At 35.6% G+C, this 19,457-nt stretch overlaps 2 protein-coding genes across 2 annotated transcripts; one reads left to right on the top strand and one right to left on the bottom strand.

Moving 5' to 3' along the window:
* Positions 1-630: 630 nt before the first annotated feature.
* On the top strand, positions 631-6,035 carry LOC137392887 (uncharacterized). Its single transcript, XM_068079240.1, has 9 exons — positions 631-698; positions 1,354-1,550; positions 1,736-1,933; positions 2,022-2,207; positions 2,369-2,537; positions 3,164-3,405; positions 3,938-4,079; positions 4,551-4,629; positions 5,789-6,035. Exons 2-9 carry the CDS (start codon positions 1,369-1,371, stop codon positions 6,010-6,012), a joined length of 1,422 nt encoding a protein of 473 aa, XP_067935341.1. The 5' UTR covers positions 631-698; positions 1,354-1,368; the 3' UTR covers positions 6,013-6,035.
* A 203-nt stretch (positions 6,036-6,238) lies between these two features.
* LOC137392888 (uncharacterized) lies at positions 6,239-19,172 on the bottom strand. Its single transcript, XM_068079241.1, has 9 exons — positions 19,030-19,172; positions 17,016-17,099; positions 16,426-16,514; positions 15,099-15,212; positions 14,101-14,307; positions 11,753-11,808; positions 8,736-8,872; positions 8,000-8,127; positions 6,239-6,582 (listed from the first exon to the last, which is right to left on the bottom strand). Exons 1-9 carry the CDS (start codon positions 19,094-19,096, stop codon positions 6,418-6,420), a joined length of 1,047 nt encoding a protein of 348 aa, XP_067935342.1. The 5' UTR covers positions 19,097-19,172; the 3' UTR covers positions 6,239-6,417.
* Between the last annotated feature and the right edge of the window lie 285 nt (positions 19,173-19,457).

The following is a 19,457-nucleotide window of genomic DNA, read 5'->3' as shown; positions in this document are numbered from 1 at the left end:
GTCTGCTACTTCTGCCATTGTAGTGGTGCAATTTTGCAATGCAAATCTGAACAAAACTCTTTGTAACTGTTCAAAAGAGAAATCCTTGTTGCCAATTAGCTTCTGTTATGTTTCTGCACAGAAGCAATTAAATAGAGTATTAAATTAGAGAAATGTGGTTTATTGCACACTCCAGAGACAACTGATTTGATAACAGAGAACCCAAGTATTTATATGTTTGGTCATAGAAAAGCTTTGTAAAAAGCTACAAGCATTATTAATAGCTATAATGAGACAATAATATTAGCTTGTATAAAGCTTTAGCTAATAAGTATAATGTTTGTTTGCAAAGTACCAATAATACTTGGCACTTGCATGACAGGTTAATAAAAGAGTGGTCTACAATTCCATTGTGCGTTCTCACAATATTTGAACAAATAAATCTGCATGGATAGATGCACGCACTAACTGGTGTATAGACAGCTGGTCCGCATATCGCATATCGATGTTCAAATGGATATTGGGTGTTGGAGTTGTCTATTGCGGAATTATCGTAAGTGGTTACGAAGGACCAATTACAACATCTGATACGTAAAAGATTTTAATGCAAAATTATGAACTGGAATCGCTACTTGCCGCAAGTTTTTTTTTAAATTTACATAATTGTGGCAGTTGTTCTTATAATGTTATGTTACTTTATGTTACGTTATGTTGTTGATGTACGTTTTAGCACCATTATCTTTTTGTATAATGATTACTAACAATATTTTTTGTACGAATTACTTTTGAAACTAAGTAATAAGACTTCTTAATGTGGCTTTGCATGACAACCCATTTACTTTATACTTACTAATAGTTAGCATACATAAATTGAGTGTCACATTGTCAACGGATGTACTCTTAACTTAAACTTGTTTGGCTCATTACGCTGTTAAGCTATAATTTTTTGTGTGACGATATGCTATGAGCAGTTACAGAGATGATGATCAGGATTATGGCAAATTTGGGTAAAAATTTGAAACATTGTGTTTTAATGCTATATAGAGATTTAGCTGTTTTATTGTTTCTTTTTCTATTTTTAAGTTTGTAGCATGCTTGAAATATTTAGCTTCATATTGACAAACAACGAAAAAGCGTTTTTTCTTCATTTTAAATTAGCTCAAATGCTCGTCGTTAGTTATTTTATGATTGCTAGCAACTATGAGATTTTTTGTAGATGCTGCTAGATTATTTTGTTGCTGCCACTTAGTTACTAAGAATAAAATTTGGCAAACATATTTTGAGTAATGTTAGATTTGCACATAACTTATTAGATAGCTTTACTGTTAGATTTATCGGTAAAGGTTTTTATTGATAACTTCTTCGTTTGTACAGTTTTAGGAGCATAAGATGGATGATAAACTACGTAAAGAAAAAGAACTATTTGTTAGTAATCTTAATGGAACAACTTGGCAAGAGATTGATTGCCTACAGCTCATGCAACCTCTATGTGTCATCCTTCTGTCATCATTTATGAGCTTTATGTGTCAAGGTGTTAAATTTCCAGCTCCACATTTGTGTATCACCACATTGTAAGTAGCTTTCATTTATATGGAGCGCACTAAATTAAAGAGTTTTGCTTATTGAATAAATGTCAAAAGCGTAGATTATTTGAGCAATTTGATCTAAAGCTTTTACTCTCATCTTTGAACTGACTATCTGAATTAATTGCTTTCTGCTGCTGGTTATATTTGAAGTTATGTCTGTATATTTTTAGGAGATATGCTACAGACTTTGCCCTGTCAGTTCTTCCTTTACTGGCTGCTCTAACGGTTTTTGTGGAATACGCTGCAGTGTTTGCTCAGGTTCTCATTGTCTGTGTGATCTTACTGCTAGCAGTGACTTGCAACAACTATAGAAAAGTGTCATGGAAGGACTTATGGAATCGCCAGATGAATTGTGACTATATTAGTTGGTAAAGACTGTATTTCTTCTCTAAGATTTGAGTTACTGACTTCTATCACTGTTAACTCTTAACTGTTATTGAACTGGTTCTATTGCAGGTACCGAGCATATGTCAATCTGTTGACAGCCATCTGTATTTTGGCAGTCGATTTTAAAGTGTATCCAAGGCGACTAGCTAAAACGGAGACCTTTGGCACAGGTCTGATGGACATATTTGTTGGTGCTTTTATAATGTGTAATTCATTAGTATGCAAAGAGGCGAGAGATCCATCTCTGGAGTTCAGGTAGTCATATTTTATTGGTTCTTGCCTTTTTTTCTTCACACTCATACATTCAGTTACATTTACTGACAGTTCAATTCTTTTCTACAATATGGTAGTATTGATTATTGTATCAATATACATGTTGTCCATGTCTCAACTTGCTAATGAATTTGTCTCTGCAGCTGCGCACGAGAGAAGCTGTCTAGCGTAAAGAAAGTGCTTACATCTAGTTTACCTCTGACTATCTTGGGAGTGGCCAGACTAACGGTAACTAAGTCTTCCAACTACCAAGGTCATGTGTCAGAATACGGTGTCCACTGGAACTTCTTCATGACCTTAGCAGCAACTAGGGTAAGCAATGATCTCTATTCACTGACTGTGAATGGAGCAGTACCCTCATTAGTCGATTGTAAATGAAGCAATACACTTATCAAATGACTCTAGATATCACAGTGTTTCAAACATGTTATACGGTATTTTGCCTGAGTTTAAAATATGCATCAAATGTATTTAGTTAAAAGTGTGTCTCATTTGTATACTATTAAAGCAATGAGTAAAAATAAGTAAAATGAGTTCCTGTTGCATATTTCATTGTCATTTAGTTAGCTATTTTAGTATATTCCGGAAATTGTGTGTGTGTTTCTGTTGTCTTATTTTATGCAACTGTTTAAAACTAATCTTTAATGAAATTTTATGAATTCAAAAGAGAGATCAATAAAAATTTAATAATATATCATTAGCCATGACTGTGGAATGCTAGTCTAAAAATAAAAACGGTAAAAAAGTTGTTTTGCTGGTGGAGAGGCGATTAACTTTTCAAATACAATAAACCTTGTGAGATTATTGCACGCTGACTAAAAATGTACCTTCAAGAACTGCCACATTCTATATTGTATGTCATCTATGGGAAGCTTATGTTGTGACGTTAGTTATGAATAGTAGCTCGTAATTAGAGAACTGGTGCAACGCTGTTGCAGATTATATGCACACTCCTCCTCACGCTGCTGAAGCCTTCTAAAGCACTTTTCCTTGGGCTATCCTTTGCAGCCACCTACCAGTACCTACTGTCTGCTGGTCTGCAACGCTACATTTTGAGAGATGGCGGAAGGAATGAAAGCTTTGTCTCTGCTAACAGAGAAGGAATATTCTCCCTATTTGGATACATGTCTCTGTACTTCATCGGCGTCACCATTGGCCAAGTTATCTTTCAGCAAAAAAGGTTAGTTTTGTTTATTCACAATTATTGCATAATTGGTAAAAAGTAAAAAATAGATAATGTTTAATATTAAATACTTTTCATGTCTAATTCAAAACAAAAAACAATTTCAAATACATGTACATGCATTTTCTCTGTTTTGGAGTTGTTGCCTCTTGTGCTTTCTCTATACTTCTTCTATACTCTTGTGCTTCTCTGTACTTAGCTTAGATTTATGATCAGTTGCATATTGCAATGAAGTCGAACACATTTTAACTGCAAATTGACTATAATCCAAGTTCATCTCTGTTTTTGCTTGGTTTGTGCAGTCCTGGTGAATGGAGATCAATATGAAAAGCATACAAGAAGTTTTTACAAATGACCATAAGATCATATGCTTTTCAGTTGTCTCTATATGGGCCATTTGTTAGCAGATTTATTAAATCATTGCATTAAGTCTCTACACTCTGAACCTACTCGTTTATGTAGTCGATTTATTCAAAAGTTTTGCTGAGCAATTATAGCTCTCTTTACTAACCTAGGGCTCACGTTTTAGGTCTAGTGTCAGTGCTCATGTGAGGCTGGGTGTGGTACTGCTCGTCATCAGTGTCGGCTCTCTATTGGCTCAAATGGCAGCTGAGAGTTATGGAATGCACACTTCTAGGAGAGTTGCTAACCTGCCATTTATTCTGTGGACGGTGGGTAGTGTGTAGCAGTGGGTCCTTCATATAAGACTTCAGGCCAGTAAGGCTGGCTGCTGAATATCCCAATTGACAGTTGTCTGTCAATTTATTGCTAAAGTAGGACTTGAAGGCACGCTTAATATTTTAATTATTATTCTTTACTTTCCAAACATCATTTCTATTGCCAAAATGCCAAAAAACACAGTGACCAGCAAAATGTGTTGTTACGCAGAGAATTTACACTTGTGAAAAATCAAAGACAACTTTGGCTCATTTAATTAAATAATAATGCTTTTCTGTATCTGATAGAGCTTCTATTTGATATTTTAGAGTCACTGTTCTGGTTAGTGTTTATCGCTGGTGTGTCTCCTTCAAACAAACTAGTATCAGCTCCATAGTTGTCTCATTGCAAGTGGGGTGTTATCGGGTTTATGAAGTTATGCGTGTCAAGGGTCTGCTTTTGAATAATTATTAGGGCTTTTGTAGGTACACCACAGCTTACTAGTTGTTGCAGCCATGCTTGCTGTTGCAGCTGTTAGTCGCTCACTGGAACTGATGTTTACAGGTTCGTGAACTATTTTATATTTAATTAATTTTACCATCGTTGAGTTTCACCACTCTGTTCTATATACTAGCTATGCATTGTCAGTGTTGGAATGATTGTTTCATTCTGACCTGAAAACAGTTATTGGCAGGAGATGCTGTCAGCAATCGCTGCTGTCACTAAAACTGTTTATTTGCTTGTACGTTGGAGAATGATGTGTCAGTGAAACGGCATGGAAATGTTCTGACAATTTGTAGCTGCAGATTGGTGGTAGATGCTATCTAATTTTTTTAGCATGTGCTCAGCCATAGGTTTGCTAGTTGGCATAAAAGATAATTTCAAGGAAAATTGAAATGTTGCTTCTCAGGTTATAAAATGCCAGAAATTTTGATAGATCAATGGTATACCTTACATACATTTGTGACTATTTATATGACATTCTAGTTATCTGATTGGCTAGTAAAGGCTGGTACACACTATATCGCCGTATGTCGGTGTTAATCCCACAATACTTCGGTAAACGTCTGTAATAACAATGTTAACATTATCACTAACCCATTCGCGGACATCAGCAAAATGTTCCGTAGGCATAGCATTCTCATTACACAATGCAGTTGTGGAAATGCTGACATGCTAGTCCCTCAGCAACTGTCATGAAGGAAAATATGTATCGAACATAAAACTCACTCCTAAAAGCCACTCACTATTGCCGAAGTGGTACACGCTGCGCAGGTTGTTGTGGATCCTTGGCGAACTACACGGTAAAGTTTGAAAGTTTCAAATGTACCCAAAGTATCTGCGTTGTCTCAATGATGCATTCAGTTTACAGACCACGTAATGGACAAAAGATCACTGATAGGGCAACGCCGACAAATGGTGACATAGTGTGAACCAGCCTCTAGGGAGACTTTGCGGACATCTCTCAATGTTTGGGGTCTTCAAATATTCTTGCTGAGAGTTTAACCTGCTTCTTTTAAGATCTGTTGTGCTTGTCAGTTCCAACAGAAAGCTACCAAAAACTCTGCCAGCACCAGTACGCTCATCTAACATCCCATCACACCATTTATCATTATTTATAATCATTTGGCAGTCTAGAGTGCACTTGGTATAAATCCACTTGCTGAAGATTATCTGTCTGGTTTCCAAACAGTGATTTGTAAGTTATGACTTTACGTTGCAGTTAACATATCATCACACAAAAGTGAAATCCTCGAGTCCATCAACTATAATGGACTCCTCTATTTCCTCTTAGCCAACCTGCTGACGGGAGGAGTCAACCTGCTGATCAACACCCTTCAATGCAGCAATGCTCAAGCCTTACTGGTGCTGGCTACTTACCTCCTTGCACTCAATACAGTTATTTACATCTTTTACCTGTTCAGAATCAAAACTAAATTCTGGTAGCATTCCAAGCTTTTTTAATTCAATGAATAATTTATATTAAAGAGTGAGAGGGCAGAATAATGCTTATATGTAGCTATATTAGGATTGTTACTGTGAGATGAGGGCAGTGTGGAGGCATTCTTATAAAACCAGTAACCTGGAATTACAGTATCTGTAATTCTTATATGACAGTTACCTTATAGCCTGTCTGGTACCTTAGTTACTGGTAGCTACTGAAATACTAAGATAGATCTCAACATAAAATATTATTTTTACAAATCTTCACAATATTGACAAGAATATTCAAGGTGCAACAGTAAGTACATGTAGGTTCTGTACAGCTTTATGTACAGTAAATACCATCACGTATAGCAGCATGACTGTCTATTGTACATAATAAAACCTCACATTTTATGACATACACTATTACTGATTCATCTCTTCAAGGACATATCTTAGTTTAGCAACCGCCATCTCTATGTCCTCTGTTGAGTTGTTGATGTGACAGACAAGCCTAACCACTGTCTCGCTAAACGCCAGCGTTTGAACAATTGCTGAGAAACCCAACATTTTTTTCTCTTCATCTGTGACCTGTAAATATTACACTTGTGTTATTTCTTAGTATTTCTGAGTAATTTTCAGTAACAGATGTTGTCAGCTATCACTAAAACTGTTGACATGGAGAGTAATATACCGGTGTGTCATTCAAGCAACATGGAAATGTTCTGCCAATCTTTTTAACTAGGTCAAATAGCAATTACTGCAGTAACAACAAACTTATTGCAAAAAAAGCTATGTAAGGTGCACACAAACAATTTGAAGTTAAAAAAATTGTTTATATTGATCCTAACCTATTAAAACTTGCTTGTATTAATTCCAGCCAATCAAAATGTACTTGTATTAATGCCAGCCAATCAAAATGTACTTGCTTGTAATGGCTTACCAACGTCAAACACTGCTTGGCTTCTCGAACAGAAAATAAAAATATGACAAGCAGTTTACTCAAAATGCTTCTTTGTCGCTGTTGTAAATTATAATTGTCATTTAATTGGCTATCTTGGTGCATTTCTGAAATTCTATGGTTGTTTTTACTGTCATAAATTATTTTATCTGAATACTCATGCAGCTATTTACAACTAGTCTCTTACAACTACAACGAATGATATTTTACAAATTCAAGAAGGTGATAAAAACTTGCATACCAAATTACATTAAATCTCGCTCAATTATAATTTAAAAGCTGAAAACCATTTCATGTTATTATTACTATTTCCGATGATCAGAGAATCAAATTTTTTTATCTTGATAGGCCTTCTTGACTGCACCTCATTTTGAAATGATCAGCTGGTTTACATAGTAATCTTGGGATTGCTATCAATTTATTGGGTTACATAACCTTTAGCTAATGACATCAACAATTGTTAATAGCCAATCTGACCAAAACCAAATCTGACCAAAATCAAATCTGACCAAAACCAAATTTGACCAAAACCAAATCTGACCAAAATCAAATCTGACCAAAATCAAATCTGACCAAAACCAAATCTGACCAAACCAAATCTGACCAAACCAAATTGCAAAACAACAGTAAGTACTAGTAAAACTTAGACATACAGACATACAAGTCTATGAAGCGCTTAGCAGCTAACTTAGCATAACTTTAGAAAATGTTCTGGTATTCAAATTTATCGCTTGTAAATGTCATTTAATAAAATTAATTATGCATTTAAAATATCCACATGTAAGTTGCACATAAATCTTTTAAAGTTTTCTTTTTTTTCAAGTTTGACTTTCTATATTACTGGTGATTATTAAAGGCTAGCTTTTCTAATGAGTCTAGCTGCTTCAAATAGTTATAGCTTAGTATCTAGAAAATTAATAAAATACTTAAATACAATGCTATTTAGTAGAATACATATATAGGAGACACAAAATTTGAAATAATGCTAAGCTGGCTTATTCAGCAAAAAGGAGGTGAAACTTCACATATAGCCCTACACTTGAATACCTGGTTTAGTCTTTCGACCATTTGTGCTGCATTCACAACATCCTTCTTAAGGAGTTTAAAATAAGCAATGTTGGTGTGAACTGTGTCCATGTTAACTTCTGCCATGTGTCCTCCATGTTCTTTTATGGCTGCCAGAGCAAGTAGAAAGAGTCAATTACATTTTTGTACTTGACAATTATGAGGACAGATGTAAATGGCATAATATGACACTAAGAACCATTGAGTAAAAACCTCTAGCTGTGCACCTCTGTCAACAAAGTATCAGACATGTTTGTTAGTTCTTTGTCAATAGAATAAAATATATTATATATGTATTGTATATATATATACCGTGTATATATGTATCGTATATATACATATACGGTATATCATATGTACATGTACATTGTTATATCGTGTGTTTGTGTGTGTATATATGTAGCGAATACTAATAGAGCATATGTATTATAGGTATATATAGTATATATATGTAAATACTGTATATACATATATATTCTTATATAATCATGCACTTACATGTATAACTATATAATCACATTATATAATTATACATATTGCATAACATATATTATATATATTATTATGTATGAAAGTTTTTCATATAATATTATGCTTGTCACATAATAGATGAAATTTTTTTCAAATAAGAATTGTTTTTATTTTGTAACCCGAAAAGGTCTTAGTGGTGCCTCTTATACAACACACTAATAGTAGCAGCAAGTAGATGTGCAGAGACCTTTGGCAAGCTGCTTGGCACGCTGATGGTCATCTTCAAGTCGAACCACATTGTTGTCAAGTGCATACAAAGCTGCCGCTGCCAGTACTCCTACTTGCCTCATCCCTCCACCCAGTGCTTTCCGAACTTTGCGTGCACTACAAAATGTTTTTACAAATCTAGTTACCTCCCGCAAGTAAAGTGACGTAGTCGTTCACTGTAATGTACTAGTAGACATGCTGTAATCTGCAGGTCATAAATATAAAACTCTTATAACTAAATAAGATCCACACAATAGTGTAAAAAATACCAGCTACCGGATCATAACTTATCACAACTTAATAAAGCAGTACAAATAGTGAAATGCGTCGTAACCAATAACATTCTCAACAGAAATCAAAACTCAAAAGAATTTTTTCAAGTAACTAATACGCCACCGCGGTTGAACTATTACTGGCAGCATTGGTATCCTCATGTTGTGAAAACAGGTTTTAAGTATCCTCAGTTTATTAGATTTTTGCAAATGTTTTGAAATTAATAATTTGTTTTAAATAATTATATATAACAGTAGTTTGACTAGAAGCAGTTTATTAATTGGCCTACTGTATACATATTGTATTATTCGTACTCTGGGAAAGATATAAAGATATGTAATAAGTATATGCAGTAATACCTCTTGCAATTGTTGATCTTTTAGCCTCTGCTGCATCAATGGCATGTAAATACACTATATTGCATCATTGTATCAGCATAAGTTTATCCGAATGTTTATAGCTACTGTCGTGTGCAAAAATATTTCATTTTCTACCATAGATTGCGAGAGATTGCATGGGACAAGTTCAAAACTCAACCTCGTGGTCATTTGTACATTTTTTGACAATCTATGCTCTATGACATGGCACATTGTCATCCTGGAAGAGTCATTCATTAGCAAGCTTCTCTCTAGCACATGGCAGCATGACATTTGACATAACATCAATATATTTGTTAGCGTTCATCATTCCTGTGATCTGACCCCAGCTGCAGACGTGCACCACCGCACCATCACGCGATGCTTCATGGTAGGCAGAATACACTGAGGGCTGGATTCTTGAAAATCGTTCCCTAACATAATTGTTTTCAGCATGATTTTGCAGTATAGATGTCAACTCAAAATGTTGCTATGAATGTCGCAAAAAAGAACTCTACCCTTACTGTTCCGAATTCCAGGAACAATAAACATTGACCCATGCTAATCGCTTCTTTTGCCGTTGAACTGGCAGCAGTGTTTTCATTGTGTCTGCACCGTTTCCGGCCATTTTCAATTAATCTTTTCCTTCTGAAAATGATCCTTCTTCAATTGACTCTCTGTTGCCGATAGAAATTGGTGCTGGTTTTCCTTCTCTCGGCGGGGTGCGGTTATCCTTAGTTGAGATTATTGCAAAGACAATAATCTCAACTAAGGAGATTGTAAAGGCACCCTCTGCCTTTACAATCTTTCGTTGAACTGGTATGCTTCCATCTGTTGATTGTACCAAAAGCGCTGCATATCCTTTACGCTTGTTAATAGTGTTTTAAACATCAAGCTCGCTAATAACACTATGCAGTGCTCATATGAAGCCCCAAATGGCTGGCATTATGATGCTTTCTATGCTTACAACCAGCTTTAGCTGAGCTTTCCACACTGATGGCACTTTGAACAACTCAATATAATTGTAAAGTATTACACGGTGTATGGTTAGGGGACTAACTAACATGTCACACACAGTGATTACCTCCTCAATAAAGAAAACAAACTAACATTTTTGCTTTCAGCAAACTTTAGTTGAGCTATGTGCCTGTCAGCATAAAAACTAATCGGTGTGACAAAAAGAGAGCAGGAGAGAAAGAGAGAAAGCAGCTTGAGGTTGTATACCCTTTCTGTTACTACCTTGGCTCTTTCTGCACATCAAATCCAAATCTGCTGTTCTCAAGCCAGGCTTATCAGACTGCCAGACTATAACTGCTCTCAAAAAGGTAACGGATATAAAACAATTTAGCAGTCAATAATTTGCAACTTTGAAAGACCAATATGCTGCTACAGAACGGTAATCCAGCTATAACAAGGCTTGGAAACATTACAAGATTGAGTCAACAATGGCTAATATCCTAACTCAATACATTATATCTGACAGGCTGATAAGCACACAAAACAAAAAATATGAAATATGAGTATGCTGGCAGTCCAGTTCGGCATGAGAGATTATAGCTCAGCGTGTACTAACTATGTGCACAATTAATCCGAAATGTAAGAGGGCTGTCAATTGACGCTAGTGTTAATGCGTTGGTCTGGGAGTTCAATGTAGTCAGATTGAATTCCATATGATGCAATCTTCGTTTCCAGCAGTCAGCCGTGGCTTCAGGCAGATGAATGGACACGGTTCTTATTATAGTAAAGATTGCAAGTTGACTAAGCAGTGTGTTTTTGTGAGACAAATTGATTAAGTTTACCATCTAAAATATTACAACAAATCACTCAGTGCGTGGAAAGAGACGGTGTTATTTTTAATATACTAAGAAAATAACTTCAACATGAATATCAAACAGAGTCAACCAGTAAATGCAAGACTGCATAGAGGTGTGAGAAATCACTCAAGATCAAGTATGATGCTCGCTTAACTTCCTGCAAGAACAGCCTGTGCATTGTTTTTAAGAGCAATGTTGTACAAACAATGGCTCTATAATCTGGGCTGAACATGTCTGAGTCCAGTGGCAAGGAAACCTCGATGACTGGAGACATGACCAGTTGCAGAAAGCTATTTAAGGTTGGATGTCCTTCCTGTCACCACCAGAGCCTTTTTGTGAGAATTGAACTTCGTTATTTATAGGTCGGGCATTTTAGACCACTATGTTAAGACTGCTCTCATAGAGATATGCCAAAAATTAGAGACAGTAACATGGAGCAATAATTTAGTTGGTTGTTACAAGTTGAACCAACATGTCATGTTAAAGAACAAAGTAACCATGCACCTGCAACAAGTGCCAACATAACTTTCTTATAATGTGATCTTTGTACTTACGCACGGCAGAAGTCAGCGGTTCCTGCTATGATTGAGCCAACTGGTGCTCCGAGTCCCTAGAAGTAACACATTACTGCGAGAATACAATATTTATGGGAGAATCATATTTAGTTTATTTAATATTTACTTCAAAGAGTGAATTTCATATCAAGCTAATTTCTAATACTGCAGTAGTAATTGCAACAGGTTTGTTTTAATTGAAGGCAGAGTCAAGAGAGGCAGAGATTCTCTTATAGATTTTAAGCAGACAACTAGATTCAGCCAAATATGATTGTACTACGAGCTGTACTAGCTCTGCTTGTTCATAGATACTTTGTACCTAACTAGTTATAAAATTCACTTTCAAACATAAAAGTTTATTAATGGCAGCAACAGTGAACTTTTCCATTATTGCTGCTTCTAAATTTTCTGTACTTATTTCACAGCAGATTTCAAATATTTCAAATTATTTCAACAGATTTCAACAGTGGTTTGCCATTACCTTCTATTTGGTGCTTTTATTGAAACACCCTCTAGCGAGCTTGGCTCACAGAGAAGCTCCTTCGCACTTTGACAGGTTTTGTTTTTAGTCCTGCAGGGTTGCTAGCCACCCTCCTCACCCACGCTGGAGCACGAGTGGGTGAGGAGGGTTGCTAGCCACCCTCCTCACCCACGCTGGAGCACGAGTGGGTGAGGAGAATTGCTAGCCACCCTCCCCACCCACGCTGGAGCACGAGTGGGTGAGAAGGGTTGCTGGCCACCCTCCTCACCCACGCTGGAGCACGAGTGGGTGAGCAAGTTTAGCCACTGACGGCTCGACTTGGCACAGAAGCAATTGTGGTCGGATGCCCTTTTTAGCACCAACAATGGTGTTTATGTGACTCAAAACACTGACCTTTGACCTTAACCCAGCACCTTAACGTCTGAACAATGGCTACTTTGACAAAATACAGATAAAAATAAGGCCCAACTAGTAAACAAGTTGTTTTGCTGAAACCGTAGCCTCTGTGTTGAACAAAGAAGAGAACATATACAGTAGTTCTGCTGTTCACAAACAATGAAGAGTTAGCTGTTGTTGTGTCCTATGATGATTTACGTTTTATGTAAATGTATATACGGTATACATTACTTTATTGTCAATAGTTGCATTTCAAACGAATTTGTTTTCCAAGTTGCACCATATCAGAATCATAAAACAACAAAAAAGAGGGCAACACTTAAGCCATTAAAATCAAACAAGTGGTTTGACACATAGCGTTTAAAATACCTTTCTCTGCTAAGAGAACGGATATTAGGTAGCCGATCGTTAAAGCAGATGTATAGTACACTCTTGTGACCTGTTAATTGTTGCTTATATGGGATGGACTAAAACTTCAAGCTAAATTTATCAACTATTAGAAACAAAGCATGAACCAGTTGCTGTCAGCCGCTCACTTTATGACACACTCTATGACTCACTCTACGACTCACTCTACGACTCACTTTACGACTCACTCTGTGACTCACTCTGTGACTCACTCTGTGGCTCATTCTGCGACTCACTCTGCGACTCACTCTGTGACTCACTCTATGACTCATTCTATGACTCATTCTATGACTCACTCTATGACTCACTCTATGACTCACACTATGAATCACTCTATGACTCACTCTATGACTCACTCTATGATTCACTCTATGACTCACTGTATGACTCACTCTATGACTCACTCTATGACTCACTCTATGAATCACTCTATGACCCACTCTATGACCTGTTTAACTAGAGTTTAGGAAAAAATGAAATGAGTCCATAATGTATCCATTTATAAACTATAAAAATTGATTATTTCTAGACATGCGCTTCCGAAAAAAGATGAATCCTTGTCTGATATGTTTATATTTTACAAATAAATGCTGTGGCAAATTTGGTTCTCAAGCAAACATCAAAAGAGAGAAAATAAATACCATCTCATTACTTACTTGAACAGCTCTCTCCACTATTCTGCCTTCGGCTGTCTTCAGAGCAGATCATTCTAGCATTCATATAAAGAAGAGGAATTACCCAATGTACATCAACACATTGGGTAATTCCTCGGCCCGATGTTGGGTAGATATTTGAATTGAATATGCAAAACCTTGTAGCTGCATGTATGACATATGCAACAATAATATTTTTCTGGCAAATATGCATTAAGGGTTTTGTCGTAAATAATAGCCCATCTACAAGTTCAGATTAAAGTGTATTGATTGCACTTTGATTTCTAGAATATTAAATAAACCTAATAAACCTAAATAAACCAATTTGTCTAAAAACCTTGCCAAAGTTTTAACATTAACCAGCAGAAACACAACTAAATCTGCTGAATGTAGAGAAATTATGGACTTACCTTTGAGAAGCACATGTTGACACTATCAGTATAGCCAGTGTATGCTTTAGCTGCCACACCTTGGGCTATACAAGCGTTTAGTATTCTTGCTCCATCTAAATGCACAACTAGTCCATGCTCATCTGCCAGTTGGCGTACCTCTTGAAAATGGGACAGCGGTATCACCAGGCCTCCACATCTGTTGTGACTGTTCTCCATACAGATGAGCTGAAATACAGTGATAAAAATCTGTAGACCACCTGCAGATTTATTTTAAGGTATCAAAATTTTACATCAAACTTAAATAACAACGCTTATAATCCTCCTGTGTTTTTTTGGGGCATATTTGAGACATTCTCAGGTCAATGCACATATTGTCTACAACCTTATGATGTTGATCCATGCTTAAGACGGGGTGTAGCTAAAATTTCAGTGTAAATTGAAACATTCTGAATACACTATTCTGCACTCATATTATATCTAGTATTATCATGTCCATGGTAATAGTCTTTCTTCATTTTGATGCATTACCAATAAAAAAAATCTGCCTTGTGCTTTGGATCATAATGATTAGGAAAAATTAAAAACCAGTCAGGTGAGGGAGCGAGAATTGGCAGACACAACCAAAATGGTGTGTGTCCTAAATTGAGTGACGAACTGATGCCAACCATAAGTTCCAAAGCTCCACTACTGGACAACTCAACAAGCTTGACAAAGCGCATTCATCTCCTGCGTGCTGGACACTAGTTCACCATTGTTTGCGTCACTTATTTCATGAGCAATGCTAAGACAGAACTACGCTTAATACTATTTCAGGTAATTTCATGTAGCTCGTTCGTAACATTGATATAGCGCAAGTCAAGATAACTTGAGGATTGCCTGTACTGCAGACCAAAAATGTAATTATGATTGTAAGCTTGGTTTATCTACATAACCCCTTCTATGGTCACATGATATGTCCTTACAACTCCAAAGTTTGACAAGAGAATGTCACACATACACCCCAGTAAATCACTCACTTTAGTTCGTGGCATGTGGTCATCATCTGGATTTCGTATATTTTCTCTTACTTCTGTAATATCAATAGTTCCATCTCCTCTGTTTGTGAGCGTGTTTGTGTGGATTCCTGCTATCTAAAATATGAACTGCGTTTAGACAGCAGCAAGTGCTTATTGTTAGTTATAACTACCTATAGCTAGCCGTAATCAATTAACTATAACTACCTATAATTAGCTGTAGCATGTTAGCTATGAACACCTATAGCTAACTGCAATCAGTTAGCTATAACTACATATAGCAAGCAGTTATAGCAGCTTGCTATAACTGCCTATAGCTAGCTGTAACTGCCTATAGCTAGTTGTAACCAGTTAGCTTTAATCAGATGCAACTAGTAGTAATAGTTACTAATTACAATGCAATGTAATTTAACAGCTGCAAATCTTAATTTCTCTAGAGTTAAATGCAGGAGTTTTAATGCTATAAGTTTACAATTTGTTCTCAATTTATAGTGTGTGTATGATGAACGAATTTGACTAGTGATTTATACTATTCTACAAAAACACAGTATCAAAGCTCAGTTGAAAATACATAAAAAGCTGCTGACTACCATAACAATACACATAGATAGACACATAGAGGTAACATACAGATACCGTTTGTTCTATTACTGTTTAGAACATGGATTCTATTTAGCGATAACAAACTAAAGAAAAATAAGGTTTTACTAACAGACGTATTAGGATATTCTCAGTGGCAACTGCAATCAACTCATTGCTGGTTACTCTACAGTATTTGCTGCTTTGATTTATGCTTCATGGACAATTTGAAGAAACTGTTAAAACAAGCATTGATAATTAAGGATTGTCTACACTTACATTAAATATATATAACTCCTAAAGAGTATGTGGAACTGCCACCAAACAAAGTTACCTAAATATGTTGCAAAGGCTCTTACTCTAAACAAGCTCTTACATGGAGGCATCATAGGTACTTATACATATATTTTATGACAGCTGGTATGTGTATCATCGCTTTTCATTGCTAAATAGGCACTGTAAAGTTTTACACAGCTATTAAGAGAATTTTTATTTGAATTAAATATGTCCCACCAATAGGAAATGAAAAACAATTACTGCTATGCTAGGCTTAGTAAGAGTTTGCCCTTGCTATTTGTTAAACCAGCACTGTTCTTACCAATACGCCCAAGCCCTCGTGTGTGTATGTTTGCCTGATCCAAACATGAAGAAGTAAGACATATCTACCCTTAGCTTGGACTAATAACAATCATACATGGCTACGTACTGTGCACAAATACACACAAATACACATTATGTAATGTTAGCATACCTGAGCTAGGCCACCAACTTCATACAAAAACATATGATTTGATTTGCCCATGATAGCCTCTTGTCCTCTTTCTGTACAATGTGTCATTGCTACAAATAGTTCATAAAACAGTTAAATCAGTTTTAATACAGGTATAATAGTATATCGTAATGCATAATGCATGTAAGTCAATCAGAAAAAGACTGTATATGAAAAAATACTGCAGGCTTCCTTTGTGCTGTATAGAGTTTTGAAAATTTCATGGTTAGTAAAATTTCACTCTAATTTGACTTCGTCTGAGTCAAGACAATTTCTACCTAATTGATTTCCATAGATACATGCTCTAGCTACTGGCACATTTACAGTAAACGTATGTAACCTACTAAAGTATGTTTATATGGCTTGGTGCAGTCAAGTCCGCCCACTGCAAAAAATCAAACTCCTTCTACAAGAGAACATGTACACACACAATTCGTGGTCATATTGTAGATTGGACTACAGTAAAATGATGCAGCTTTACAATATTATGCTATTTCTAATTCCTAGTAACAATATATTTGCCATGTCCTTTTAGCAGATGTCAGATATTAGCTGTCACGAGTTATTCTAACCGCTGACAAGATTTCCCATAGTTCCTGTGGCTATAAATAGTGCATCTTCCTTGTTAAACAGCTCAGCACATCTCCTTTGAAGCTCTGCAATAATTATAACAACAGAAATTATAACAAATTTTTTAAAAGTTAGGAGTTGTCTGCTTATGTTTAGAAAGCTGTACTACTCTGACAGCTTAGCTTAATCATTCCACTGTAATTGGAGTTCCTAGTTGAAAGTTTAGGAAAGATCAGGGGTTTTGATATATTCATCACCTCTTTGAGACACATATTAGATGACAGATCAAACTGGCAATAATGTATGTCTCAACGAGCGCGAAAATATTATTTTCCCATTATTATTGTTTAGTAAATGTTCTAGAATTTATTAAATGTTTAATTAATTATAGAAAATAATGTAGAATAAATATAAAATTTAATATATGGTGCAATGCTCAAGTTAATTAAACATACAATGCCATTTGATCATCTATTTATATGTATAAATCTCAGTGTTGATGTGTTGTCTGTGATTCTGTGATTCGGTCTGTCCAGCTATAGCTATTAAAATCTTGGAATGAAAATCTCGTTTTGTGCTAGATTTGAACTCATGAAGATTGCACCTGCAAGTTTCTAAACATGCATTTAACCACAAGACTACACAGTTATTACGATGCCATCGCTCTTACCATATACCGTATACCCTTTTCCCGATTGCACATGTTAAATGACATATTAATTGATACATTGCATCCACTGGTTACGATGCCTCTGTTATACAATATTTTTTGCCTAACTCTATGAAACATGATGCTTTTTCGTTTTCGCCATACTAGGGCAAATTTGTTTTCTGCCATACAATATCAACAAAAAATTCTCTCAAAATTAAAATCTGGCGATTGTTTTACTGATTATGACGAACTAACAAAAATGTTTATATGGTATTCGTTGAAATACCTCCCACAACTCCAGAAAGAGATAACGTTGCTCCCAATCTCAGCTCAGTGTTATTTGTTATGGTAAAAACAGATTAGCAAACAGATAAGTGATAAAATTTTAGTTCAAAATTTGAAGTTTAATTAAGTAAAAACTAAAACTTTTACTAAAACTTCCTTCAAGTATGTGTTTAGTAAGCTAAATTAATTTAAGTTCAATTCAGTGTTTATGTTACACGTCTGTCTCGAAGGTAAGAACTTCCCAATGGTACGTATTACATGTAGTACATTGTAATGTTACATTTTCTTGCAGACTATAACCACTAAATACACTAAAGTTATTGTAAGTAACTGTAGTTACTAAGATCAACATATTGTTTTGTTATTCAATATTAATGATGATGATTTTGATGATTTTACCAAGAGGTGTTTGCATTAGATAATTACTATGAGTTTCTATACCACTCTATACGTCTATATGATATTTTCACCTTATGATGCCAACACTGAAACAAAATAAAATCATATAATTGTAAACCAAATAATGTTTCATAGTAATCGTAGCAGACTATATTTAGCCATTACTTACTAACAGTTTAACATTTACATTTAAACACTTTTACAGTGTTATTTTTCCTCCTAACTTATTTCAACAAAACATTTCCTTTATGATATGAAATTTAAAAGTTACAGTTCTTTGAAAAAGTTTGAAAACCTTTAGTTGTTTTATTTTTTCGTTCAATTCATTTGAATTGCACAAAATACACTTTTTTATGATATGAAGTTTAAAAGTTAGAATGGTAAATGTTGTATACATGTACAGAAGATCTTTGGCAAAGTCTTTGGACAGAAAATAAATTTTTTGTTCAAAGACTTTTTTTTACTCGGGCAATGCCGGGCATTCAGTTAGTCATTGACATATACCCTTACATGTGATAGGTTCTCATACATGTATCCTTAGGTGTGATAGGTTCTCATATAAGCATCCTTAAGTGTGATAGGTTCTCATACATGTATCCTTACGTGTGATAGGTTGTCATATATGCATCCTTACGTGTGATAGGTACTGATCATCACTACTAGCCGTATGTTTGGCTTACCAAGAACTGTTGGATCTTCAAACATCACATCATCTCCTACTTCAACACCAAGCATAGCCTCAAACATTCCTGGCGAAGGCTTTGTTACCGTATCACTTCTTAAATCGACAGTTTTTGTATCTGTGGAATAACTTGCGATGGTCGGCGACCTGGAGATAAGTATAATGACCAACAATAAAGTTTGTGATATGAAAAGGTTGAAGGATACAATGGCATGCTATGCTTTATTGAACAGATAATTACAAACTTCAGCCATTGTAACATCAATAGCTTGTACCACAAGTTGAATTTGACGGTTAAGCTCTGTGGGATACAGACGTAAATGTGTGATTCGGTCAAACATTTTCATTTGTATCACACATCTGCTATGTTTGCCGCACTACCAACATGACCTTGAGGTTATTGTTGCCTTATTGTTGCCATTGACT

This window comes from Watersipora subatra, chromosome 4 (genome assembly GCF_963576615.1).
Source record: "Watersipora subatra chromosome 4, tzWatSuba1.1, whole genome shotgun sequence".
In the NCBI taxonomy this organism is placed as follows: domain Eukaryota; kingdom Metazoa; phylum Bryozoa; class Gymnolaemata; order Cheilostomatida; family Watersiporidae; genus Watersipora; species Watersipora subatra.
This window is presented reverse-complemented; position numbering and strand designations above follow the sequence as displayed.

What these genes read in the sequence shown, in the direction of transcription:
- LOC137392888 (XM_068079241.1), bottom strand. Translation starts at nt 19,096, where the DNA reads ATGTTTGAGGCTATGCTTGGTGTTGAAGTAGGAGATGATGTGATGTTT. An exon ending in ACCACATGCCACGAACTAAA is followed by an intron (nt 14,308 to 15,098) that starts GTGAGTGATTTA and finishes ACTGTATTTCAG; the next exon opens with CTCATCTGTATGGAGAACAG. An exon ending in TGGTCGAAAGACTAAACCAG is followed by an intron (nt 6,583 to 7,999) that starts GTATTCAAGTGT and finishes TAATATTTACAG; the next exon opens with GTCACAGATGAAGAGAAAAA.
- LOC137392887 (XM_068079240.1), top strand. Translation starts at nt 1,369, where the DNA reads ATGGATGATAAACTACGTAAAGAAAAAGAACTATTTGTTAGTAATCTT. An exon ending in GATCCATCTCTGGAGTTCAG is followed by an intron (nt 2,208 to 2,368) that starts GTAGTCATATTT and finishes TTGTCTCTGCAG; the next exon opens with CTGCGCACGAGAGAAGCTGT. An exon ending in TGCCATTTATTCTGTGGACG is followed by an intron (nt 4,080 to 4,550) that starts GTGGGTAGTGTG and finishes GGGCTTTTGTAG; the next exon opens with GTACACCACAGCTTACTAGT.